At 41.3% G+C, this 27,387-nt stretch overlaps 1 protein-coding gene and 1 pseudogene across 1 annotated transcript; one reads left to right on the forward strand and one right to left on the reverse strand.

Annotated features, from left to right (window-relative positions):
* Positions 1 to 5,013: 5,013 nt before the first annotated feature.
* LOC134295748 (U2 spliceosomal RNA) lies at positions 5,014 to 5,168 on the reverse strand (annotated as a pseudogene).
* A 1,418-nt stretch (positions 5,169 to 6,586) lies between these two features.
* LOC100560114 (GTP cyclohydrolase 1) lies at positions 6,587 to 25,834 on the forward strand. Its single transcript, XM_003217518.4, has 6 exons — positions 6,587 to 7,630; positions 12,188 to 12,297; positions 13,412 to 13,467; positions 14,960 to 14,991; positions 15,579 to 15,663; positions 17,625 to 25,834. Exons 1-6 carry the CDS (start codon positions 7,285 to 7,287, stop codon positions 17,749 to 17,751), a joined length of 756 nt encoding a protein of 251 aa, XP_003217566.1. The 5' UTR covers positions 6,587 to 7,284; the 3' UTR covers positions 17,752 to 25,834.
* The last annotated feature ends 1,553 nt before the right edge of the window (positions 25,835 to 27,387 follow it).

The raw sequence follows: 27,387 nt of genomic DNA on the forward strand, positions 1-27,387 counted from the left end.
CAGCCCTGAAAGACAGTTGCATCTGTCAAGTAAGGAAAATTTAGGGACGCTTTATGCGGGAGGCTAATTTAACTAATTTACAACACCATAAAACTGCCAGCAAAACGCGAGGAAAAGAATGAGGAAGAACAGCCCCAGTGGACGGTGAAGCAACAGCTCCCCTTGTGGCCGGAAGCATGAAGCTGGAAAGAAGCTGGAAAGATGTTAAATGCTGGAAAGATGTTAAAATGCCTCTGTGTCTGTCTAAAAAAACTGAATGTTGTTTGTCTGTTGGCATTGAATGTTTGCCATATATGTGTTCATTGTAATCCGCCCTGAGTCCCCTTCGGGGTGAGAAGGGCGGAATATAAATACTGTAAATAAATAAAAAAAAAATAAAAAAAAAATAAAGGAGGCTAAAGGAGCTCTAGGAAAGGATTGTCCTCTATGAGTGTGTAAGTCTGATTTCTGACTGTTCTAAGTTATAAAGAACTTAGGAAGTGACAATCTCTCTCTGAGGAATACAGACAAAGGATACCTATCTCACATGGACTGGATATTTAGATGCACTCATCACTTCCCCCAACCTGGCACTTTCCAGGTGTGTTGACTGGTAAGGTTATGTTGTCAGTGATGAAGGAAGAATTGTCTAACAAATCTGGGGGGTACTAAATTGGGAGAGAATATCATTCCTACTGGAGAGCCAGCATGGCATAGTGGTTTGAAAGCTGAGCAATGACTCTGGAGATCAGAGTTTGATTTACTGTTTGGCCATGGAAACCTACTGGTAGTCTTGGACAATTCACACATACTCAACCCCAGAAAATCCCATGGTAGGTTCCTCTTAGGGTTATCATAAGTCACAAATCACTTGAAAGCACACAACAACCACAAACCACACATACCAATTGCCTCCTCAAATAGCACCATTAGGGAAGTATATTAGTAGGGAATGTCTCCATTAGGGAAGTTTATCAGCAGATGTGCAGGAGTCTTAAGTTTCCCAGAATCAGAAAGAGAGGAAAACATTTAAGGAATGCTGACTAAAGGCAGTGTTTTTGGAATCCAAGAAAAGGTCAATGAGGATTTAAAAGATTCATAGAATAAAATTATAGAATCATAGCATTGCCATGCAGGAATATACTATCAAAGTACTTTCGAAAGAGAGCTGTCCAAGTGTCCAGCCTCTAATTAAAAACTTGCAAAGAAGGAGACTCCACCACACTCTGAGGCAGCGTATTGCATTGTCGAACAGCTCTAGTTAAGAATATATTTTCCTGTCATTTGAATGTGATACGTCCAGGGACAGCAGAGAACAAGCCAACTCCATCTTCAATATGACATCCTGTCAGATATCTAAACTGATGAACATCCTAACAGTGGAGGGAGAAAATGGAAAAGTATTGGAAATGAGTATTTTTGAAAAGAGCCCCGGGAGAATACTGTGTATTTCTGTGTAAACAACTAGACTTTTAATAATTACACCATTCTAGTTCTATGATTGGACTTTAATTGCCATTGCAACAGTTTAAGGACTCTTGAAATCTGCATTTCAGAGAGGTAAAGGTAAAGGTTTCCCCTGACATTAAGTCCAGTCATGTCTGACTCTGGGGGTTGGTGCTCATCTCCATTTCTAAGCCGAAGAGCCGGCCTTGTCTGTAGACACCTCCAAGGTCATGTGGCCGGCTTGACTGCATGGAGTGCCGTTACCTTCCCGTCGGAGTGGTACCTATTGATCTATTCACATTTGCATGTTTTCAAACTGCTAGGTTGGCAGGAGCTGGAGCTAACAGTGGGCGCTCAAGCCGTTCCCGGGATTTGAACCTGGGACCTTTTGGTCTGCAAGTTCAGCAGCTCAGCGCTTTATCTGCCCTGAGTCACGCCGGGTGAGAAGGGCAGGGTATAAATGCTGGAAATAAACGCACTTTGCCACCGGGGCTCTCAGAGAGAGGTGCCCAAAAATGCTCAGCCAGAGAACTCCAGTATCATTGCAAACTGACAATTCTTCAGATTTCACAGGGTGGCAGTTAAAGTGGAATCATACAGTGATATAATGGTCTGTGAAAAGGCCAGTGAAGCAACAATCATTCATTAATTCATCCATTCAATGTTTATCCTGCTTTCCCATTAAAACTAGCAATGAAAACAGCTAGAATACATCATTAAAAACAAATTAAAATGACAGAATCATTTTCATGAATTGTTTTAAAGATAGCAGGTTGCTGTGAGTTTTTTGGGCTGTATGGCCATGTTCCAATAGCATTCTGTTGCACTATCCCTTGCCCAGCCCTTTATAGTTAACAATGTCCATTCTTTAATCCTGGCCCTTGGTATTTTGAACCTGTCTGATGGAGTTACAGTAGAGTCTCACTTATCCAACACTCACTTATCCAACTTTCTGGATTATCCAACGCATTTTTGTAGTCAATGTTTTCAATACATCGTGATACTTTGGTGCTAAATTCGTAAATACAGTAATTACAACATAACATTACTGAGTATTGAACAACTTTTTCTGTCAAATTTGTTGTATAACATGATGTTTTGGTGCTTAATTTGTAAAATCATAACCTAATTTTATGTTTAATATGCTTTTCCTTAATCCCTCCTTATTATCCAACATATTTGTTTATCCAACATTCTGCTGGCCCGTTTATGTTGGATAAGTGAGACTCTACTGTATAATGCAATTGGTTTTTAAATTTCTTCTGTATGTTTTATGGTGTTAATTTTAATTTGTATGTTTTCCTTTGGAGCAATTGAATGTTTTGCCTTATATGTTTGAAACCGCGCTGAGTCCCCTTGGAGAGATAGGGCGGTATACAAATAAATTATTATTATTATTATTATTATTATTATTATTATTATTATTATTATTATTACATTTCATCTGCATATGTTGCTGGCATCTTCAGAAGCTCAGTTTTAAAGATAGTTTGAATAGTAGTTTATTTATCCACTTACAAAAAATATGGCCTTTCTATGTATTTTCTAGGTTTTCCATCATGACTCTATGATACTCCTGGGATGGAAGTCCTTCATTTTAATAGGGTTCAATTTTATTGGCAATTTCATATATCTATTTGGAGTCTGAGAGTATATCCTTCATTGATGTGACTGTTGTATTAAATTCTTAAATGTAGCAAAAGTAGGAACTGATCACAATTCCAAAGTGAATACATTCTACAGTCTATAAAAATACAGGAGACGGACCTTGCCCATATACTCAACATGTGGGTACAAGCGGGTGCTGGTATGTTTAAAAGGGTGTCTCTATCTTCTCTTGAAGACCTTAGCAATTAGAACTACACAATGAAGTGAGATTGAAAAGTCCTCCCCCTTCTGAGTTTTTAACAACGTTTTTGCATTATTGCCTTGCAATAGCCCCAGCCAGCATAGTCAGAGCAGGGAAAATCGGAGCATCATGTTCCCTAGGATTCTTCGATGGATTGTCACCTTGACGTGGTGAGGGGGCTTGCGTGTTCCAATGAACCTGAGGGCACAACCACTGGAGTCATGCACTCCCAGTAGTGGCCACAGGGGAGGATCCAGACCAAGAACAATCCGAAGACCCAAAGACCTCAACGGCGGAACAGGCGGAGGATAGCCTGGTACATGTTACAACAGCTGTGAAGGTGGAAGAAGGCTGCAACAGACTGAGAAGCCACTCTCGTTGTGTTAATCACACCACTGCTGGGACCTCAATCTGTGAAGACTGTGTGATGACCGGCCGTGCACGGACCTCTACACATTAAAATAAAATCACGCACAGGCGTCTTCCAAGAAATGGAGGACCATCATTCTCGAAGTATGAGGGATTGCCTAACTTAAATTAGGAATTTGAAAATAAATCATAAAAGCTCATCAAAACTTTTCCATATTATATCCATGTTGCAATTGTTTCCTTCAATGAAACTTTTGTAAAACTGAGCATACTACTGGCAGCTGACATTCTTATGGCCAGCAACCATATTAAAATGGTTACACGGACTTTACAAAAGAGATATTCTCAGCCTGGACATGGTTTATTATCTGTATGGTGCTTGTTTAAAAGAAAATGCAGAAACCCATAAAGCAGGGGCAGGAATTATGATGGCCTATCTGATATTGTTGGACTGCAAATCCCAGCAATCCTAATTGTAGCATTCAGTTATATTATTATACTCTTCTTCTAATACTTTCAGGAATGTAAATAAATGCAATTCTTCAACTCACCATCAATACAAAGATCCTGTATTCCCATTCACTTCTTTATATTCTCTTCAAGCTTAAAAGGTGCTTCCATTACTGCCTACTACTTTTAAGTGATTAGGACTAGACCTATAACAACAAGAAGATGATTTTGTTTCTTCTTTCACATATTGCACAGACAAGACATGAAAAGGTTATGTACTATATTGACATTTTTGTGCCAGCTAGCGGCTTTCATGTTAGTGAAGTGGTGGACTGCTCACAATGTTAGTATGAACTTTAAAGGAGTTATCTAAGGCATTGAAAGGTCGCAGGTTCAAATCCCGGGAGCAGAGTGAGCGCCCGCTATTAGCTCTAGCTTCTGCAACCTAGCAGTTCGAAAACATGCCAATGTGAGTAGATCAATAGGTACCACTTCGGCGGGAAGGTAAAGGCGCTCTATGCAGTCATGCCGGCCACATGACCTTTCTTCGGCTTAGAAATGGAGATGAGCACCAACCCCCAGAGTCAGACATGACTGGACTTAACGTCAGGGGAAACCTTTACCTTTTTACCTAAGGCACTAAACCTGATCAGCAAATAGATTTGTTGTTGTTGTTGTATGCCTCCACATCATTTCTGTCCTATGGTCACTCTACAATATTGTCATGTGGGGCTTCTGAGGCTGAGTTTGTGGGCACCCAGATCTGAACAGAGATCTGAGCCCTGTTATCCAGAGCCGTAGTCTAACATTCAGACCACTATGCAACACTATCTCCCTTCCCAAATAGGCAACTCTATTGCTCTGATATAGAATCCACCAGCCCTCAATGGTTGTAACTACAGAAAACATCCTGAATCAAAGGAAACTTCCTAAGTCAACAATTGCTTTTCATCAATTAGAAGTATTTTCTCCAGTTGGGGCTAACAGTTGGGAGAATCCGCTGCAGATAAAACCACAGCGATATATAAGAGTGCAAATACTACACTTGATCTTAGCCAAAAGGCCGAGAAGCAATATATAAGAGTACAAATGCAAGCCACAGAACACGAGAAATTAGTATCACAGAGATGGGGTATGAATATAGATAGGTTTCAAAGAGCTACACCTCTCACAGACACCCATCAGCAATGGATCTGGACCACATTTGGCACACAGAACCCCATGACAAACGAAAAATACTCAAGAGTTTTGGGGGCAATTGACCTTGATTTATAAGAATTGTAGCTCACATCCAGAGAGCGCTGTGAATACAAAGAACAATGGATCTCAACCAAACTTGGCACATATACCTGATATGCCCAAATTTGAATACTGGTGGGTTCGCGGGGGGGGGGGGGGTAAGCCCTTTACATTTGGGAGTTGTAGGTACTGGGATTCAAAGTTTACATGCAATCAAAGAGCACTCTGAACCTCACCACAGATGGACCTGGACCTAACTTGGCACACAGAACCATGACCAGCAAAAAATACTGGAGGACTTTGGGGTGAATTCTCCTTGATTTGGGGGAGTTGTAGATCTAACTCCAGAGAGCACTGTGAACTCAAACAATGATGCACGCATGCCTGATACGCCCAAACTGGAATGCTGGAAGAGTTTGGGAGAGATAGACCTTGATTTCTGGGAGTTGTGGTTCGCCTACAACCAGAGAAACTGTGAACCCCATCGACAATGGACCTTGAACCACCATGACCAACTGAATATATTGGAGGGGTTTTGGGGGGAGGGATAGGACTGACCTTCATTTCTGGGAGTTGTAGTTCACTGACATCTGCAGACACTGACCATCACCGATGATGGATCTGGATCAAACGGCACACAGAACCCCCATGACTAACCCAACCTACTGGATGGGTTAGAGGGGCCAGAGCTGTAGCTAAGGGGGGGGGGGGGGGAGTAGGGGTTTAAACCCCCCACAACATTTTTCAGTTTTTTTAAAAAAACCTGGTTTACTCATGAATTTTAACTGATTAACCAAACCCCCTATGAGTGTCCACTGAAGTTTATCTGTTTTGAGTGCCCACTGAAGCTTATCGATGGAGTCTGATTTCTAAATTATTTTGCGTTCTGGAACTACTCTTCATAATTCTCTAAAAAAAACTTTCATCTCCCCCCCCCCGATTATTATTATTTTTTTTTGGCTATGGTCCTGGAGGGGGCTGACCCACCATGGTGGGAGCTGTAGTTCATCCTTCAGCCAGAGAGCACACTGAACCCCACCGATAATGCAAACTTGCCCAACATGACAAACTTTACTGATGGAGTTTATTATAAGCTAGAGTACAGTATTATAAACCCGACCCTAGTGGGATGGTGCGTATTGTTGCCTGACATGTTGGCTTTCCTTTCTTATTTCCTTCCTTCGGGGGGGGGGGGGGGGGGGTTGGGGCGGGGAGGCAGGAAAAATCCCCGGGGACGGACAGGCGCGACTGTGGCCAATGCGGTTCCGCTCGTAAAAGGGGCGCGTGCGTGGCTAACACTCGTGTCTCCGCCGATTAGCCCGCGCCAGGTGACAAAGGGCCCCTTCAGAGCCCCGCCCGCCCAGCTGACCGGCGCAAGACCTGGCCTTTCCATTGCCTGGCCTTTCCATCCCCATAAAGAGCCCCCAAGGCTGTGGGCCAGGGACCCTTCGCTCCCTGGACTCCAGAGAGAGACAGAGAGAGAGAGAGAGAGAAGAGAAGGGGACTTTAAGCCAGGAAGCCCCCAACTGCACAGCCAAGACTAGCAGCGAGAAACGGAGGAGACCCTCAAGTTCACAGACAGGATAGAGAGGCAACTGAGGAGACCCCCAATTGCACAGCCAAGATTCAAGAGGCACTGAAGAGAGCCCTAAGTCCATAGGCTAACAAGGCACTGAGGAGAGTGAGGAGGAAACTGAGGAGACTAGAGAGGCGACTAGGCTACAGAGGCAACTGCACAGCCAGAGACCCCGAAGTGCACAGCTAGGCTAGCAAGGCACTCAGGAGACTAGAGAGGCAACTGAGGAGACTAGAGAAGCAAGCGAAGGGACCCCCAATTTCAAAGCATTGAGGAGGCTCCCAATCAGCCCGAACAGCCCCCCCAGTGGTCCCATTGCGCATGCTCAGGAGCCCCCCAATCCTCAAGGGCGCGCCTCGGGTCCTCTGCTCCAGCCATGGAGACCCTCAACGGGGACTACTTCAACGGGGGCTTCTTGCTGCCCGTTGCCGGCGGGGAGGCGGCGGAGAAGAGAGGCCGGGAGAAGCAGCAGCAGCCGCCGCCGCCTCCTCTCCGCCCTCACCTGCCCGCAGACAGGGGCCCTTCCTCCCGGGAGCGCCAGGGCGAGACGGAGGCGGAGGAGCGGGAGCAGCAGGCGCGGCTGTCCGCCTTGGAGGCCGCCTACGGCAGCATCCTCCGCGGGCTGGGAGAGAACCCCGAGCGGCAAGGGCTGCAGCGGACCCCCCGCCGGGCGGCCAAAGCCATGCAGTTCCTCACCAAAGGCTACCACGAGAACGTCGCAGGTGAGTCTCCCCCGCCCGCCCGACTTTGGCGCCTCTCTCCAGGGCTCCTTCCACACAGCCGTTTAACCCAGATGATCAAGGCAGACAATCCACAATATCTGTTTCGAACTGAGTCCACACTGCCATATAATCCGGGTCAGTGTGGATTTTATTCAGCTGTGTGGAAGGGGCCTTAGTAAGAAGTAAAAAAGGTAAATGTGTTGTCGAAGGCTTTCAGGGCCGGGATCACAGGGTTGTTGTATGTATTCCGGGCTGTATGGCCATGCTCCAGAAGTATTCTCTCCTGACGTTTCGCCCACATCTATGGCAGGCATCCTCAGAGGTTGTGAGGCATGGAGCAACTAAGCAAGGAAGGTTAATATATATCTTTATATTATCATCCTGGACTTTCCACAGATATATTAACCTTCCTTGCTTATTTATTTATTTATTTATTTCCGGTATTTCTACCCCGCCCTTCTCCCCTGGGGGACTCAGGGCGGCTTACAAATTGGCAAAACAGTGCCATCACATCAACAATACAATACAAAAGGCATTAAAAACTAAAAACATTTAAAACATCATAAAAACCAATATACAATAATAAAACATTACCATGCTCCATGCCTCACAAGTAAGTAAGTAAAAGTTTATTTGTATACCGCCCTCTCTCCCGAAAGGGACTCAGGGCGGTTTCCAATATAAAATCAGCATAAAACATTGTACAATAAAACACTGAAAACACTATAAAACGCTATAAGAATACAAAAAACCCCATAACAATTAACTAAAACAATCACATAAACAGAAGCAATATAATCACTCAAATAACATATGAATCACAGAAGAAGAAAAACGAACCACTGGGATGGAGGAGAGGATCTCTGAGGATGTTTGCCATAGATGTGGGCGAAACGTCAGGAGAGAATACTTCTGGAACATGGCCATACACAGCGCAGAATACATACAACCCAAAAAAGGTAAAGGTTTTCCCCTGACATTGAGTCCAGTCATGTCAGACTCTGGGGGTTGGGTGCTCATCTCCATTTCTAAGGCAAAGAGCCGGTGTTGTCCATAGACACCTGTGGCCAGCATGACTGCATAGAGCACCATTACCTTCCCGCAGAAGCAATACCTATTGATCTACTCCCATTTTAGATGTTTTCGAACTGCTAGGTTGGCAGAAGCTGGAGCTGACAACGGGAGCTCACTCCACTTCCCGAATTCCAACCTTCGACCTATCAGTCAGCAAGTTCAGCAGCTCAGCGGTTTAACCCACTATGCCAGGGGTCCCCAAACTTTTAAAACGGGGCCAGTTCACAATCCCTCAGACTGCTGGAGGGCCGGACTATAGTTGGCCACCAAGCAATAATAATAATAATAATAATAATAATAATAATAATAATAATAATAATAATAAAAGAGGGTTGGTAGACACCCTTGGACCATTTAGCCCAACCCCCTTCTGCCTTTGTGCACCAAAAGCACAAGCAAAGCACCCATGACAGATGACCACCCAGCCTCAATGTTAATAATAATAATAATAATAATAATAACAATAATAATAATAAAGAGGGTTGGAAGAGACCCCTTGGACCATTTAGTCCAACCCCCTTTCTGCCTTTGTGCCGTGGGGGCCGGATAAATGGCTTCAATGGGCCGCATGTGGCCCGTGGGCCATAGTTTGGAGACCCCTGCACTATGCCATCCGGGGCTCCTAGTGAGAAGTAGCAACTAGGAAAATCAGATGTGGTGATGTGGGAGAGAAAAAAGAGAAAATGCAATTGGGGGTCTCCTCTGTTTGTTGCTAGTTCTGGCTGTGGAATATATGGGGTACCTTAGGGCCCTTCCACACAGCCATATAACCCAGAATATCAAGGCAGAATGCACCCTGAGAGTAAGAAGTGGGTAGTGCATGGTAGAAGTGTGCTGGTGGAAGCTTAGAGAGAACATTCCTCTAGGCATTTTCTAATGCCTCCTCTATACTGCCATATAAAGTCCAAATTATCTGCTTTGAACTGGATTATATAGCAGTGTAAACCCATATAATCCAGTTCAAAGCAGATAATATGTATTATCTGATTTAATAATCCAGATTATATGGCAGTGTAGAAGGGCCCTAAGTCCTTAAAGCGACTCTATGGTATGCTTCAACTGGAAGCCCAAATACTGTTCATTTCTGGTAAGAAAAATAGGTATCCAGATTATGCAAAAAGTGTATTATATAAAGAGTACTGAAGCAGATCCCTTACATAATACATGGGACTACCCTCTCACCTTTTCATGTTATACTTGAACCTCTAGCGACACAATGAAAATAAATTCTGCTAACAATTTATTTCAGTACTACAGTAAAATCAGATTACAGTAATCAGCTTCTTTATTTTCTCTCTTTAATTTTTTCCAAGAAGAAGGTCAATTAACAATCATTTTACAAACTATCATCTTGTTTTCCAGGGTTACTAGATTATTGCTCTAATCCAATCATTCATCACCAGCTAGGAACTGAGGAGTGTTGCTTAATACTTTTGTACGAATGAATGAACAAGGTTTAAAGATTAGTGCAGTTGAATAATTGCTCCAACATCACACTCCCTGTGTGTTTTCACTTGTTCCTTGTTCTAAGCAATAAGGCTTGTACTGGAGTCTCTGTCTCTGGAGGTTTTCAAGCAGAGGCTGGATGGCCATCTGTCGGGGTGCTTTGTTTCTGCGTTCCTACATGGCAGGATCTGGTTGGGATAGATAGCTCTTGTGGTAGCTTCCAACTCTGTAATTCTCTGATTTTACATCATGGTTTACAAATTGAAATGTGGAACCAAATTAAGCATAGATGCCCTGACATATGATGATCACATGGAATTTGAAGTTGTTCTTTGGGTAGAACAGCACTCAATTTTATCTATTTATTTGTTTACAGTATTTATGTTACTCCCTTCTCACCCCGAAGTGCTGGTGTTGAAAATTAGTTAAATTAGCCTCCCTGGATAAAGCGGTACCTAAATTTTCTACTTGACAGATGCAACTGTCTAGGTCAACAGCAAGCTAGGCTATTAATGGTTGGGAGCTTAACCCGACCCAGGCTTCGATCTCATGACCTCTCAGTCAGTAGTGATTTATTGCAGCTGACTACTAACCAGCTGCATCACAGCCTGGCCACTCAACGCCAATAGTAGGACAGGAAAATCCCCAGTCAGAGCAACAGGCCACTGGACATCTCACATTGGAATATAAGGATTTCATTCACCAGAGATTAGGTTATTTTAATTTGGGGTGGAAATGTTGTTGGACTTCAGCTCCCATCAGTCCTAGCATAGCCAATGGTCAGAGATGATGAGAACAGCAGTTTTGTCTATTCCTATGATACAATTGTTATTATCTGTAGTCAAATATATCCTGTCCGTCACACCTGGAGGACACCCAATTTGGGAAGACATAGGAGATTTCTTGGACATAGGAGAATGTCAGCCCATTGCTGGCAGCTCTGTTCACACTGCAGAATTATAGCTGTTTGACACCACATTAACTGCCATGGCTCAATGCTAAAGAATTCTGGGGATTTGGAGTTTTTTGAGATATTCACCTTTTCTCCTTTAGAGAACTCTGGTGCCATGATAAACTATAAATGCCAGGTTTCCATAGGCTGGAACTATGACAGTTAATTTTATGACAAATATCAGTACATCAGATTGTAATGGTAATATTTAAATTTCAGTTGTGCCTTTGCTGTAATGTTCAGGGCCGTAAACAGTGTTTTCTTGTTTTATAAATATCAGTTTTCACAGATAATAAATAAATAATAAAACTTTATTCATACCCCGCCACCATCTCCCCGCAGGGACTCGGGGTGGCTCACATGGGGCAAGGCCTGAACAATTCAATTGAGCAAAAAACCACAGCATAAATACAATTCACAATATACAAAAGATAAAACAGTAATACAATAAAAACAAGAGTTTACAACAATTAATAATATCAATCAACCAAGTACAGTTCTGTCGTCTGCATAGGTGGAGGAACTGCAGCAGCTAAATAGGAATAACATAATAAGTTAAAATACGTAAGTGATGAGGACCTAATAAAATCCAGGATAGAATTAAAATGCCATCTGAGGCTGATCATCCAGTCACTGTCTCACCAAAGGACAACCGAAACATCCAAGTCTTCAGTTGTTTCCTGAAGGAGGATAGAGAGGGAGCCAACCTAATCTCCCTGGGGAGGGATTTCCAGAGCTGGGGGGCCACGGCTGAGAAGGCCCTGAATTGTTAACATCAAGGTCAGAGCTGAATGAGGAAAAAATTATCTTAATACTTTATTTTTCTATCCCGCCACCATCTCCCCGAAGGGACTCGGGGCGGCTAACATGGGGCCAAGCCCAAAGAAACAGAAACATAACAAGTTAAAACAAGCATCAATTAAAACAGTATCATCACAACAGTCAATAAAATAAACAATTAAATAACTCAATTACAAATTAAAACACAGAATACAGTATAATACCATCATTACTAAACAAGAATGAGGTAATAAAACCAGCATCTTCTCCTTCAACCATGAATAGCTTGCATTTCTTTGTTACAGAAATACTCAACGATGCAATGTTTGATGAGGACCACGATGAGATGGTGATTGTGAAGGATATTGAAATGTTTTCCCTCTGTGAGCATCACTTGGTCCCTTTCTTTGGCAAGGTATTGATCTCGTAACATTTCTTATGATCCAGGGCAGAGTTGCATTAACCTCACTGCATAAATGTTTGGATCATTTTTTGGGGGAAAAAGATTAAATTACCCACCCCCAAAAGATTCTGCACCCTTGTAGCAAAATTCTCACGCATCACCTGAGAGTCATTAAAAACACTGAAAAGTGAAAATTAAAAAATGTATAGCGCAAGGTCACATCATGGTGAGTGCAAGCCCTGCAGAAAAGACCAAGCAGCCTATATCTACATAGTCTTCAGCTGCTCGAGTTTGGCAAGTGTAGCTACAATTAATTTGCTGTTATCCCACTTTTCAGCTGCTTTTAAGATCCCTGGGATGCATCTACACTGCAGAATTAATGCACGTTGAAACCACTTTATCTGCCATGACTCAGTGGTAGTTTAATGAGATACCAGCATGCTTTGACAGAGAAAGCAATAGACCTTGTAAAATTACATTTCCCACAATTACATAGCATTGAGCCATGGCAGCTACAGTGGTGTCAAACTGTAGTGTGGATAGACCCGATTTTTCCTTCCTCCTCCCATTTCCTCCATTTGTCCTCAATGGACAAAAGTGGTTTGCATTTGATTAATTCAGCAGAAAGGAGAGGAGGAGAAAGAATCTAGTCCTCTGTAGATTCAGGCAAAAGCAAACTGGATAACCTTTGACATCTTGACTTCATTCTGATATTGCTTGGCCATGATCTCCAAAATTTCCTCCGTGAAGGAGTTTATGGCTCCTTCTACACTGCTATATAAAATCCAGATCATCTGCTTTGATAATCTGGATTATATGGCAGTGGAGATCCAGCCTAAGGGCCCCCTTTCACACAGCATTATAACCCAGAATATCAAGGCAGATAATCCACATTATCTTCTTTGAACTGGGTTATCTGAGTCCACACTGCCTGTACAGAAGCAGTTAGTGAGCTGATTGTTTTTGCTCTTTGGTTTTCATGGTTCCCTCTCATTGAGAAGTGGCTTTCAGCAGTGGCATATTTGAAATTTTGAACTGTAGGTGTACAACATGCAAGAAATGTGGCAAAAATAAAACACATTTTCTCTATCTGTATTTCTCACTGTTTATCTGTTCATTTCTGCAGGTCCACATTGGATACTTACCAATGAAGAAAGTGGTTGGTTTAAGCAAGCTTGCAAGGTTGTTGTAATTCTTCTTGTTATTGTTCCTTTAAGTCATTTATGCATGATGCAAGATAAAGAAATGGCCACTAAATTAAAATGACCCAGATTCACAGAGGACAATGTGTATCAGTCAGTGTCTAGGCGTTATCATGACTATATGGGGAATTGCAAAATGCAGTATGCCACAGGGGAGTTACGGCAAAAGATTGCTGTTTCCCTCATGCCCTGCCTTTGGGTTTCCTAAAACATCTTTTTAGCTATGAGGGAGAAAGATTATTGGGCTAGAAATTAGATGTGATCCAGCAGGCCTGTTTTAAAGTTTTTGAGTTGTGCACAGGTCCTGAGGTATTTGCTTCTGCATTGGGTAAAAACAGATTCCCCTCTTTAAATGCCATGGCTCAATACTATCTCGGCATTTATATTTTGGTAAAACACCAGAACTCATTGGCAGAGAAATCTAAAAACCTTATAAAACCACAATTTATAAAATGTACTTCTTATGTTTTAAAAGTAGTGTATTGCTCTTCTTGTTGTGTTGCTTCTTTCTTTTCTGTAACCTTTTATTTTCCAAAACAAACTTTTGGCATTGATACAGTGGTAAATAACATAAAAACAATCTTGCAAAATGTATCTGAAATTCCTTGTAATAGTAACTTTTAAAAGTATTCAGAAAACAAACTTGTTGCACTCGTTGTTACATTACTTTCTGAGATGTATGACTTCATTCTGTTCTTGTCACTCTCCAAAAATTGTATCATTTATGAATTATTTTCAAGCTTTGATTTTATCCTATGAACAGCAAACCCTGGTAAAATCTTTATATAAATTGGCACATAATATGTATTAATTTGTACCCAGTTAAGTTTCCTGTGATATTATGATGATGCATGTAATGTCTTACCTTTCTATATTAATGATGTCTCAACTTCTTTTTAAAAATGCAGTGTTTAGCAAACTATCTATGTATCTAAATTGACTCCTAGAGTGTGTTGTTCACATTGCACAGTTCTAGCAGTTGGATACCACTTTAACTGTGCTAGTTCCTTCTCATAGATTCCTGGGATCTGTAGTTTGGCGACATGTATGAAATTCTCTACTGGAGAGCTATAGCCTTGGCACTTTCCTCTGAACTACAGTAGATCTATATGTCAGAGAACTCACCAAACTACAAATCCCAGGATTCTACCAGACACAGAAATGGCACCTACATGGGTAGAAAATTGTATCATAATTGTTCAGTGCAGATAGGGCTTAAGAAGCTCTGCACCACTTTTTTGTTCTCCAGTAAAAAGGAGAAGAAAAAATAGAGTCACAAGGCAGGAATCCTCAAGCCTTTTGCATTAGAGAGCAAAGGAAGTGCTGGTTACACAGTGGAAAGTCAGTCCATTCAGAGAGATGTTTGGGGTGGGTTTTAGAAAGGTTTATTCCCCATGGGAACTGGAAAAAATAACACTACATTGTTGCTATTGCTGTTGTTTCCTTACTTTGTCAATCTTTTCTCCATCCAGAATTGTTGAAATATTTAGCCGAAGACTTCAAGGTTGGTATCTTTTCTGTTGCTACTAGAATGAATGCAGTTGATGACACCCCTTATCTGTCACAGCTCAATGCTATGGAATCCTGGGAGTTGCTGTCTTGCAAGAACTTTGGCCTTCTCTACCCTGGAGTGCTAGTGCTTCACCCAGCTACAACTCTCACAATTCTATTGCATTGAGCCATGGCAGTTAAAGTGATATTTCATTCAAATTGACCCCTAGGACATGAATTCCAGTACTGTATGTTTTAGAAGAAATTCATGCACTCTGAGATTATGATTATGGTTATTATCATTGTTGTAATTACTATTACTATACTAACTTTAATTCATATCATATTCATATTTCATCAATATTTCATGACTTTTTCCCTGTGCAGGACACTGTGGTCTGCAATGTAAATTAAAATTAAAATACAGCTAAAATCAGTTATAAGGTAAATCTTGTTGCCCAAATTTGGGGCCTTAATTTTTTTTGACTTGGCGTATTCAAATATGAGAACTGTTTCTTTTTCTTGTCCTTTAGCTTAAATTAGGATCGATTCAATTTTGTTAACTGATTACAGCTGCATAAAGAGCTATTCTTTTTCTAGTCCAGGAGCGACTCACCAAACAGATTGCCTGGGCCATCACTGAAGCTCTGAAACCTGTTGGAGTAGCTGTGGTCATAGAAGCTTCGTAAGTTAGTCCTTTCTTATTCAATTTAGTTTATAACTAGGATTTTTAAAAAGCCATGGATCATGGTGCAATTCCTGAAGAATATTTTTTTTAAAAAACATTCTGTAAAAGTTTCATGCAAGACAATTAATGAAGCACTGAGGCAAATTTCAAGACCACCCACAGGAATGTTCACACTTTGACGTCACTACAATGATCTAACATGAGGGGAATCGAACAGCTCCCATCCCACCTTAAAACGACCTCATGGACCAGTCCACGCCAGAGCTCCCTGTCGGCCGTCACCGCCCCCAGTTCCTTCAAGGTCGAGCCAGTCACTTCAAGGATACCGTCCAACCATCTCTCCCTTGGTCGTCCTCTCTTCCTTTTTCCTTCCATTTTCCCCAGCATCATGATCTTCTCCAAGCTTTCCTGTCTTCTCATGATGTGACCAAAATACTTCAACTTTGCCTCTAATATCCTTCCCTCCAGTGAGCAGTCGGGCATTATTTCCTGGAGGATGGACTGGGTGGATCTTCTTGCGGTCCAAGGCACTCTCAGGATTTTCCTCCAGCACCAGAGTTCAAAAGCGTCTATCTTCCTTCGCTCAGCCTTCCTTATGGTCCAGCTCTCGCATCCATAGGTTACTAAGGGAAATACCATAGCTTTGACTATGTGGACCTTCGTTGCCAGTGTGATGTCTCTGCTTTTCAGTATTTTATCGAGGTTGGCCATTGCTCTCCTCCCAAGAAGTAAATGTCTTCTGATTTCCTGGCTGCAGTCTGCATCTGCAGTGATCTTCGCACCTAGAAATATAAAGTCTGTCACTGCCTCCACGTTTTCTCCCTCTATTTGCCAGTTGTCAATCGGTCATAGCTGGCACTCTACCCCTATTTGCTTCTCTCACGATCAAACTAGATACAGTAATAGTTTAGCCTTTTTAAATAAAAGAAGTGCTCCCTCAAGTGGTAAAAATGTCTTAATGTATGAATTTCCTCTGGAGAAAATAAATAGGTCTATTTCAAGAGACACACATTTCCCTCCATGTCTAGTTTCACCTTTGGATATGGTTTTACATCCAAAGAAAAGTGGGTAAAAGTTGGCCAAAAAAATAAAGAAAATCAAAACAGGAAATAACCAAAATGACACTAAATCTGCTGTGGCTCACCAGGGTGCTGCAGAGTCAAAATTTATTTATTTATTTATTTATTTATTTATTACATGCATTTATACCCCGCCCTTCTCCCCGAGGGGACTCAGAGCAGCTTACATTCTGCCACGAGGGCCAGCAACAAATATACTATGAAAACAAAACAATTAAAACATGATAAAAACATGATAAAAAAGTGATAAAAAGTATATAAAAATTAAAACGCTGCAAGGCAGCGATATTGCACCATCCTCAGTCATTCACTACTGCTACAATTACAGATTTGCGACCTGATTACATCAGCCCGTGAGCTTATTCGCTGAATGCCTGGGCGCAGAGCCAAGTTTTTAGTTTTCTTCTAAAATTGCCCCCTTCCCTCCATACTGTTGCCAATCCCATCACAGAATGTGATGTGATTTTGTTCATTAGTTAAACCAGAGTTTTCCAACCCGTGTGTCGTGACACATTAGTGTATGGCTGCAGTGTGTAGGCGTTTCATGTGAACATAATGAGAAATGACAGAAATGTATGTTATTGTTTTACAAATATTTGAACAGTATAAATGAAAGGTTTTCATGTTTATGTTATGCTTATGTCGGAATCTTTTTTAAGGGGTTGATTGAATCTTCGGTTTGCTAGTAAAACCAAATTACTGTGTCATGAAATGGTGTATGTCTAAAAAATGTGTCGCCAAGATGAAATGTTTGGAAAGCTCTGACTTAAACACACAACAGCAGCTTACTCTTCATAATTTGCCTGTGATTTTATGAGTCACCAGTCTCTTCTGCTGAGTTTTTGATCCTGAAAATGCCTTTTTGTATGTTCTTGCCAGGCACATGTGTATGATCATGCGGGGCGTTCAGAAAATGAAGAGCAAAACTGTGACAAGCACCATGCTGGGAGTCTTGCGAGAAGATCCAAAAACCAGGGAGGAGTTTCTCTCCTTGATCAAGAGTTAAATGGCAACAGCTTGTGCTGCTCTGTGGGTTTGGATCCCACACTGAAAAACAATTGCCAGAACATAATTGCTTTATGTGAGCCAAGTCTGCTTTTTTTCTTTCAAAAAGTATCACAGCTTTATTATCCCTTCTGGGTAATACTGCACAGTGATGGCAAACATTTGCTGTGGAATTCAATTACCTTAGGCCTTTTTATAGAAAAGAAACAAATCATACCCAGAGATTGAAAATAACTACCGTTGTTAGCTTTAATTAATTCCTTTTAAAAGTCATAATCACAGTCTCTTTCACACTACGCAATAATAACATTTTGATGCTATGGCAACTAGGGAGCAAGTGTGGTACAGTGGTTTGAGTGCTGGACTGTGACCCTGTAGGACAGGATCTGAATCTGTACTCGCTCATGAAAACCCCATTGGGTGACGTTGGGCAAGGCACACACTCTCAGCCCCAAAGGAAAGCAAAGGCAAAACTCCTCTGAACAAATTTTACTAAGAAAACATGATGATTGCCACCTTAGGGCTGCCATAGGTCAGAAGCAACTTGAAGTCACACAACAACAACAAACCATTGTAACCGGCTTACATTGATCCTATAGAATTCTAGGATTTATAGTTTTGCAAGGTATTTAGAATTCTGTGATAAAGATTTAGTGCCTCAGCAGAGTACAAATCCCATAATTCCATAGGATTTAGTAGCACTAGAATTGTTACAATTGTGTAATGTGTGAAAGAAATCTAAGATGTAACTGAGGCCCCATCTACAATGCCATATATTGTAATATGTAACTGCATTATATGAGTCTATTGGCCATGTAATGCAGCTTAACTGCATCAGACTTCATTATACGAGTCTAATGCATATCCAAAGAGCAGTATATGGCAGTGTAGATGTGGCCTGAGCTATATTATGATTCTAATGTAAACCAGGCATGGGCAAACTTCAGCCCACAATTGTTAGGAATTGTGGGAGTTGATATCCAAAACACCTGTAGGGCCAAAGTTTGCCCATGCTTGATGTAAACACTATAATTGTTCTCTCCATGTATAATTGTTATAGTTAGTAGTTATTTTTGCAGCTACAAAGATGTCTGTGTCCACATTACTGAGATGTTTTTATACCATAGGCCAGTGATTTGCTGCCTTTTTGATATTCATTTTGTAAAAGTAACTAAAAAGTCACAATTTTTGTTGCCTAAGAATAACAAGACTTACTCTTATAGTTTAGAACAACATATAATAACTAAAATGTGTAGTGATAGAAACGACTGACTTAGGTGTTGGGCTTTTGGTTACAGTTTTTCTAGGCTTGTATAAGTGGCAGCAAAGAATGACCCAATATGGCTGGATCTACACTGCATTGAACTGCATCATATGGGTCTACACCAGGAGTTCTCAAAGCGTGCTCCGCTGAGCCCTTGGGGCTCTGCGCGTGATAGTGAGGGGCTTTGGGGCACCATGCTGCTTCTCACCTTCTCCTCTTTCCGCCTCCTCCTCATCCTGGAAATGTAGGGAAATTAAAGTTTGGAGCTGCTGAAACAGCAGAAGCAGCAGCAGCAGCACTGTCCTCCCAGGGCATAGACCCATCTCCCTAGCTGCCCAGACCGCCCCCCTCCCCGGCTTTCTTTGCTTTCAAAACCCTATTTCCCTCCCACCATTCAGGGGTACTTTCATTATGCTTTTCCTGCATGGTGAACTGGATGGCCCCTGTTGTTTCTGCTATTATTATTGTTGCTGTTGTTGTTATTACAAAGGCTGCATGGCCATCTGTTGGGGGTGCTTTGATTGTGCTTTTACTGCATGGCAGAAGGAGGTTAAACTGAGTGGCCACTGAGGCATCTGCTATTATTATTATTATTATTATTATTATTATTATTATTATTATTATTATTATTATTATTATTATTAAAGTCGGTGTGGCCATCTGTTATGGGTGCTGAACTGGGGATACATGGCAGAAGTGGGTTGAACTGGATGGCCCCTGGGATTTCTGCCATTCTTGTTGTTGTTGTTTTTGTTGTTATTATTGCTACAAAGGCTGTGTGGCCATCTGTTGGGATTGCTTTGATTGTGCTTTTACTGCATGGCAGAATGGAATTGAACTGAATGGCCTCTGGAGTTTGTTGTAGTAGTAGTAGTAGTTATTATTATTATTTGATACACAACAAGATTAGTACACCGCAAACAAGATTGCTATGCTGGTTGTTGTATTTGATCACACGTTGGACACTTCCCAAGTGTCTAGGACTGTGTGATGTATCGGCGAATAATGCATGCAGATCCAAGTAGGGGGTCTTTTGCAGCTGATAGATAGCAATTTTGTCAATGCCAAATGTTTTTAAATGCAGGCCAAGGTCTTTAGGCACTGCACCCAGTGTGCCGATTACCACTGGAACCACCTTGACTGGCTTGTGCCAGAATCTTTGCTGTTCTATTTTTAAAACCTCCTATTATGTTAGCTTTTCCAGTTGCTTCTCTTCAATTCTGCTGTCACCTGGGATTACAACATCGACGATGCATACTTTGTTTTTTCCCACGATTGTGAGGTCGAGAGTATTGTGCTCCAAAACTGTCAGTCTGAATTCGGAAGTCTATTACTACTACTACTACAAAGTCTGGGTGGCCATCTGCTAGGGGTACTTTGGTTGTGCTTTTCTTGCATGGCAAAATGTGATAGAACTGGAGGGCTCCTGGGGTTGTGCCTATTATCATTTTTATTACAAAGGCTGGATGGCCCTGTGTTGGGGGTGCTTGGATTGTGCTTTTCTTGCATGGCAGAAGAGGGTTGGACTGGATGGCCTCTGGGGTCTTCCACTGACATACTGTTAAATTTATGTTGGTTAAAATGTTTCTTCATTTTTAATATTATATTGTTCTTTTTCTTTTTTGCACTACAAATTGTGTATATGCATTTATTGGGGCTTCACAAGAAACTTTTGCTTCAAAAATGGTTCCACAGCTGAAAAAGTTTGAGAACCCCAAAATGCATTATATGGTAGTGTAGATCTAGGCCACATCAATTGACTCTAAGTAGATTATTTCTGCAATGCCTTATTTCATTCACAGCTGCAGCATTTTCTCTACTATTTGTTTTTAAAATATATTGTCTAGATATATTGTGTCATTAAGACTACCAACTTTTTCATGGGTGACATCTTTATTTGTAAGTGAGAATGAAGATAAATTATTTTCCTCTCCATATTATCTTCCTCTCCACATCACAAGGAGGGATGCTTAAGTGCACAAAACATGAGTATCAATATCGGTTCCTCGTGTGATTTAGAACATATATATAATAATAATAATAATAATAATAATAATAATAATAATAATAATAATAATCTGCCTCTCCTCATGGCTTGAGGCAAGGTAAAACATAGTTAAAATGAAATTACACTGGTTTATTGATACAATTTTGAATTGTTATGAGTGAACCCTAAAAAAGCACATGATTTGTAGTCTTAAGCAAACACAAACACCTGACTATACTTTCCAGGGTTGTCTGAGAGAGGAGGAGTGAATTCTAAGGCATTTAATACTTATACTTTTCATACTTATTTAGAAAGAAACCCAGTTGAACTGAGTAAGACTTACTTCCAAGTTAGAAATGTGTTTGCATTGAGATACAGACACACACACGCACGCACACACACACACGCAGCATGAGTCAGTTCATCTTTATTAGCCAATTGAAGACACTTGTGCTCAAGTGATGCGCTAGTGGCTCCTGATCTTGTTTTTAACTGGAAAGCTTGTTTTGACTGAAGACTTTCCATCAGTTGTTATTAACTAAAATCGCTACTAAATGTTTTTCCCTTGCCGATATATCTTTGTGCTATGGCTCTTTGGGCCATGAAAGTACTGTAAACTTGTTTACTGTCAAGTATTACCATTGGTACTGTAGAACTTGAAATGTGCCTTATCGAACTGAAGTGACTTAATACATCATAGGAAAGAAAGGCTACAGTCATTTTCTTCTGTCTCTTGACAATTTTTCAAAGCATCAACTAGCACTTTAGACAGATTTGTTCTGGTAGCTAAAAGGATGCAATGTGTTGTCGAAGGCTTTCATGGCTGGAATTACTGGGTTGCTGTGAGTTTTTTGGGCTGTATGGCCATGTTCTAAAAGCAGTCTCTCCTGATGTTTCGCCCACATCTGTGACAGGCATCTTCAGAGGTTGTGAGGTATATTGGAAACTAGGCTACTGGCTGAATTAGTCTGCAGTGCCTTTCTGGAACATGGCCATACATGCTTACCAGCACAGAAATATCAAAATGCTGTAGCAAAATATTTCAACTTCTGCCTTCTTCGGCTGCTCTGAATCAAGTGCAGCAGAGTTAAGAATAGCTAAAGAAGAAAGCCAAAACATTTAGAGTGTTTGCTGAGGTTTGTAGGACTTTTGTTCCAAAACCTCAAGAGCAATGCTCATGTTATCAGCAATACTTTTTTCCTAATGTGCAAGGGACCAGCCCATTGGTTCCAATATATCTCCTTTAAACTGACCAGGGACCAGTTGCCAATAGCTCAGGGACTAGCATCAGTCCAATGACAACCACTTTGAACACTATAGATTTAGTGCAGAAATGGGACATATGCAGTCTTCCGAATGTTTAACTGCAACTCCCATATTCCTCATCATTGGCTAGCCTGGATACGGCTGCTGCGAGTTGCAATCCAATAATATTTGGAGAGCTGCACAATTCTCAGCTGCTTTAGAAGGTGCAACCGGGCTGACTTACCAATTTGAGAGGAAAACAGGATTGCACTGGCCTGTTGTTGATGTTCAAGTGATCTGTACAGTCATACACTGGTGGGAACTGAGACTTTTCTCAAGTGAACATGAAGCACATGTTCCTCTTCCTCTTAGTAGTTTTTACAAAGTTTATTAAAAGAAAAATAGCTGCTTCAGAGTAGTGCTAAACTTTATATGTAACTAAAAGTGGCACTACATTACTGAGTGTATAAAATGCTTGTAATATAGAGCTATAGGTTTTGATTCTAACTTTGTTTACTATAATGTAGCACTCTAGTATACTATCCATTTATATTATACTCAAACAATTAAAATTACTTTAAGGCATTCCACATGTTGTTGGTGCTTTTGTGGTCGCTTTTACTTTTGTATTCATAACATGACAACATCCAATACATTTTGGAAAGGAATAGTACAAATAGTGCAGCTTTTTTCATTATAGAGCCAGTGCAGTGTAGTGGTTTGAGTATTGGATTAGGATTCTGAGAAACCAGGATTCAAATTCTTTCTCAGCCAGGGTGCCGGACTACAAATCTCATCATGTCCAACTGGAATGTTGCCAATTTGGAAAAAAATTTTTTGTCCTACTTTGCATGTGTTTTGGATATCCAAAGGGGAGTATCCAAGGTACTGAGCTCTACCCTAAAATAGATTTGGTACTTTGGATAGCTCCTTTAAACCCACAGTAGATTCATCTTACTCTTGGCATGGAAAGCAGAAGGTACCAAGTTGACAGGCAGCTTGAAAGGCCCATGGTCTTAGGCACTTCAACATGAGGGGTGAGCCAATTGTGGTCTACGGGCTTCATGCAGGCATTTTATATTCCCCAAGTCCCCTTGGGCATGCATAATTTGTTTATCTTATCAATCTATCTGTACACATTTTCTATCTTTCTATACACATGCACATAATAATAGAATAATATATAATAATAAACATAATATATATAATATAATAATATACATAACAGCACTCCATGCAATCATGCCGGCCACATGACCTTGGAGGTGTGTGTCTACAGACAATGCTGGCTCTTTGGCTTAGAAATGGAGATGAGCACTGTGAAGAAGTGTATAATTATAATTAAATATGTTAAAGCCATATGTAAATAGATCTGTAAATGTATGTATGATAATTTCGGGGGAGGAAACAGGTACTTTTCCCTTTTGGGAAGGGAATAGGAGAGCCTATAGGAGCAGCGAGCAAGTAAAGGTTGACGAGGGATTGTCCCAGAGTCAACAGAAACAAGTTAGAAAATTATTAAATAAGTATGACCATTTATTTTCGGATCTCCCAGGGAGAGTACAGGGGATATATCATCAAATCATCACTGGTGATACTCCACCCATAGCGTCTCCTCCATACCGAGTTACAGGCAAAATAACTAAATGCATTGAGAGGGAAGTAAAAGAAATGTTGGACATGGGCATTGTAGTACCATCAAGCAGCCCATGGGCCTCACCAATTATTTTAGTTCAAAAGCCTGATAACACCATAAGGTTCTGTGTGGACTATAGACTTTTAAACAAGGTAACACAATCAGATACTTACCCTATGCCTCGGTTAGATGATCTGTTAGAGAGGATGGGGAAGGCCAATTTTATCAGCAGCCTGGACTTAACCAAGGGATTTTGGCAGGTACCTATGGCACCTCAGGACCAGGCCAAGACAGCTTTTAGGACTCATGCGGGATTATATGAGTTCACCGTTTTACCTTTTGGATTAAAAAATAGTCCAGCCACGTTTCAACGTGGACAGAATACTTAGTGGTATGGGAGATTTCTGTGTGGCTTACATGGACGACATAGGGATCTTTAGTTCGAGTTGGGAAGATCACTTGAAACACCTCAATCAGGTGTTGAGTCGGTTAAAGGAGGCAGGTCTAACTATCAAGGCTTCCAAGTGCCAGATAGGAAACCGCACAACCAAATATTTAGGGCATATAGTAGGTTGTGGGAGTATCGGACCGGAGCTAACCAAGGTTGAAGCCATCCACCAATGGCCTATCCCAAAAACCAAAAAGCAAGTAAGATCATTCCTTGGTTTAGCAGGATATTACCGGAAGTTTATACCATCATTTAGCACTTTAGCAGCCCCTCTAACTGATCTCACTAGAAAGAACTGCCCCAATCAGGTAATTTGGTCCCCTGAATGTCAGAAGTCCATGGAACAATTAAAACAGGCCCTTACATCGAATTCTGTTTTAAAAGCCCCAGATTTTGACGCACCTTTTATTTTGACCTGTGACGCTTCTGATACTGGATTAGGAGCCGTCTTAAGTCAGGTTGATGCAGAAGGGGAAAATCGTCCAATCCTCTTTCTGAGTAAAAAATTACTTCCTCGAGAGTGCAGTATGTCAACTATCGAAAAGGAGTGCTTAGCCATAGTTTGGGCTATACAAAAATTAAGGCCTTATTTATGGGGGAGGAGGTTCACCCTCCAAACTGATCATGCCCCGTTAAAATGGCTAGACAACACCAAGGGAACTAATAACAAGCTTCTTCGATGGAGCCTGTTACTACAAGATTACTCCTTTGAAATAAAACATGTAAAAGGTAAAAACAACATTGTAGCAGATTCACTTTCCAGGACGTATTAGAGGTTGCAACAATAAAGGTTTGTGTTTATATATGTTGCATGATAATGTGTTAATATTATATGTTAAGAGTGTATTAATATGTATTGTTGTATATTTTTAATTACAATCCACATTATTATTTTTGACTATTCTAGGATGTAGAAAGGTCAAAAATAATCTTTATGGGTTGGGAGGTGTGTGAAGAAGTGTATAATTATATTTTGTTTATAGATGATATGTGTATTTGATTTTGTTTAAACAGCCAGGTTTGGCTAAGTTAAAATGGTGAGTATTTGAATTGACATTATGTATGGGGGAAGGTAGCCATCTTAGAGTGCTAGAACAGGTTACCATAGCAACAGGGGCGGAGCCAACCGCCGCCTGGAAAGGAAAAGGGGGAATATTTTAAAACCCAAGAGCAGTCTGTGATTTCCTAGTCACAGGGAAGGATCTGATTCTTGTGTGGAGAATCAGGCTGGCTTAAATAGAGAGATTTGAGTCAGATTTAGGATAGACCAGACTAGGCAAGTTAGGTGATTTGTCTAGGGTCAGTTGTAGAGTCTGTGGATTAGAGAACATTAATCCCAGGGGATCCAGTAGGATCAGGGTTTAGAGTAACTTAAAGAAAGAAGTAATTTGAAAGTTTAACCACCTCATAACCGTTTGTAACCATTAAGCGAAGTGCCTTTACCAAGTTATCTGAAACCATCAAGCTCTGTACCTGCAATAAACTTGTTTTGATTTTATTCAAATCAAGCCTCTGTCATACTCTTATATTAAGTTAAGTAACATCAACACCTGAAGTGGAACAAATAGAGAAAGCTTATAAGAACCAGTACCATCGGCCTGACGTCTCTCCATTGGTGGCAGCGAAGAAGATAATCAAACAAATCATTAATTAACATCATCTCTCATAAGACATCTTTATTAAGTGGTGGTATCTGTGTGTGTGGGATTAAAAAGGGTTCCATCTCTGTCACACATTCCTGTCAGACACCTCACCTCTGTACATATTGGTGGCAAGGCTGAGGGATTCTAAAAGGGATTCCATTCCCTGTCAACCTCAGCTCTTTACATAAATTGGTGGCAGCGGTGGGATTCAAAGGGGATTCCATCCTCTGCCACCTCAGTTCCTCACAAGCACCAACCCCCAGAGTCGGACATAGACTTAACATCGGGGAAAAACCTTTACCTTTAATAATACACATAATAAAAGTGAAAATCTATATGTGTGTAAATCTGTATGTGTGTATGTGGCACATGTCCACTCACACAGACCGTCTCCAGCCTTGACAAACAAACTATAGTTCTCAGTGATGAGGAGCCACCAAGTCACTCCCTCCCAGGACATTGCAGGTTCCTTTCTCTCTATTTGCTTGACCCCGCCCACTGCCTCATCCTTTACCCTTTCCTACGGCACACAGCAAACAGCAACTGAAGATACTGGAGAAGTTAGGGGTGAATTCAGCATGATTTATAGGAGTTGTAGGGACTGGGATGTATAGTTCACTTGCAGTCCAAGAGCACTCTGAATCCCACCAACAATGAACCTGGAACTAACTTGGCACACAGATGCGCCATGGCCAAATTTGCATACTGGCAGGTTTTTGGGCTGATTGACCTTGACATCCAGGAGTTATTGTTCACCCGTATTCAGAACCCATGAACCTTGAACCCATCTGATGACAAATCTGGACCAAACTTGGCTAATTGGGAATATTGGTGGACTTGGGAGATGGTTGACCCTTATCTCTGGGAGTTATTGTTCACCTGTATTCCGTGAATCCTCTGAACCCCACCAATGACGGATCTGGACCAAACTTGGCACACAGACCCAACGCTGCCAACTTGGGGTGATTGACCTTGGCATCAGAGTTATAGTTCACCCATATTCAGAGAACACTGAACTCAGAAAGTGATGGATCTGGACCAAACTTGGCACACAGACCCAACATGGCCAACTGTAAATACTGGCAGGCTTTGAGGGCAATTGACCTTGGCATCAGGGAGTTATAGTTCATCCGTATTCAGAGAACACTGAACTCAGAAAGTGATGGATCTGGACCAAACTTGGCACACAGACCCAACATGGCCAACTGTAAATACTGGCATGGTTTTGGGGTGATTGCTCTGAGAATGTGGGAGCTGTAGTTCATCTGTATCCAGAGACCACTGAACCCAGCAGACGACGTATTTGCACCAAATTTGGCACACAGACCCAACACGGGCAACTGTGAATACTGGGAGAGTTTTGGGAGGATTGACCCAAGATTTTTGGGAATTGTAGTTCACCCACATCATTATG

The sequence above is a fragment of the Anolis carolinensis genome, chromosome 1 (assembly GCF_035594765.1).
Source record: "Anolis carolinensis isolate JA03-04 chromosome 1, rAnoCar3.1.pri, whole genome shotgun sequence".
NCBI lineage: Eukaryota > Metazoa > Chordata > Lepidosauria > Squamata > Dactyloidae > Anolis > Anolis carolinensis.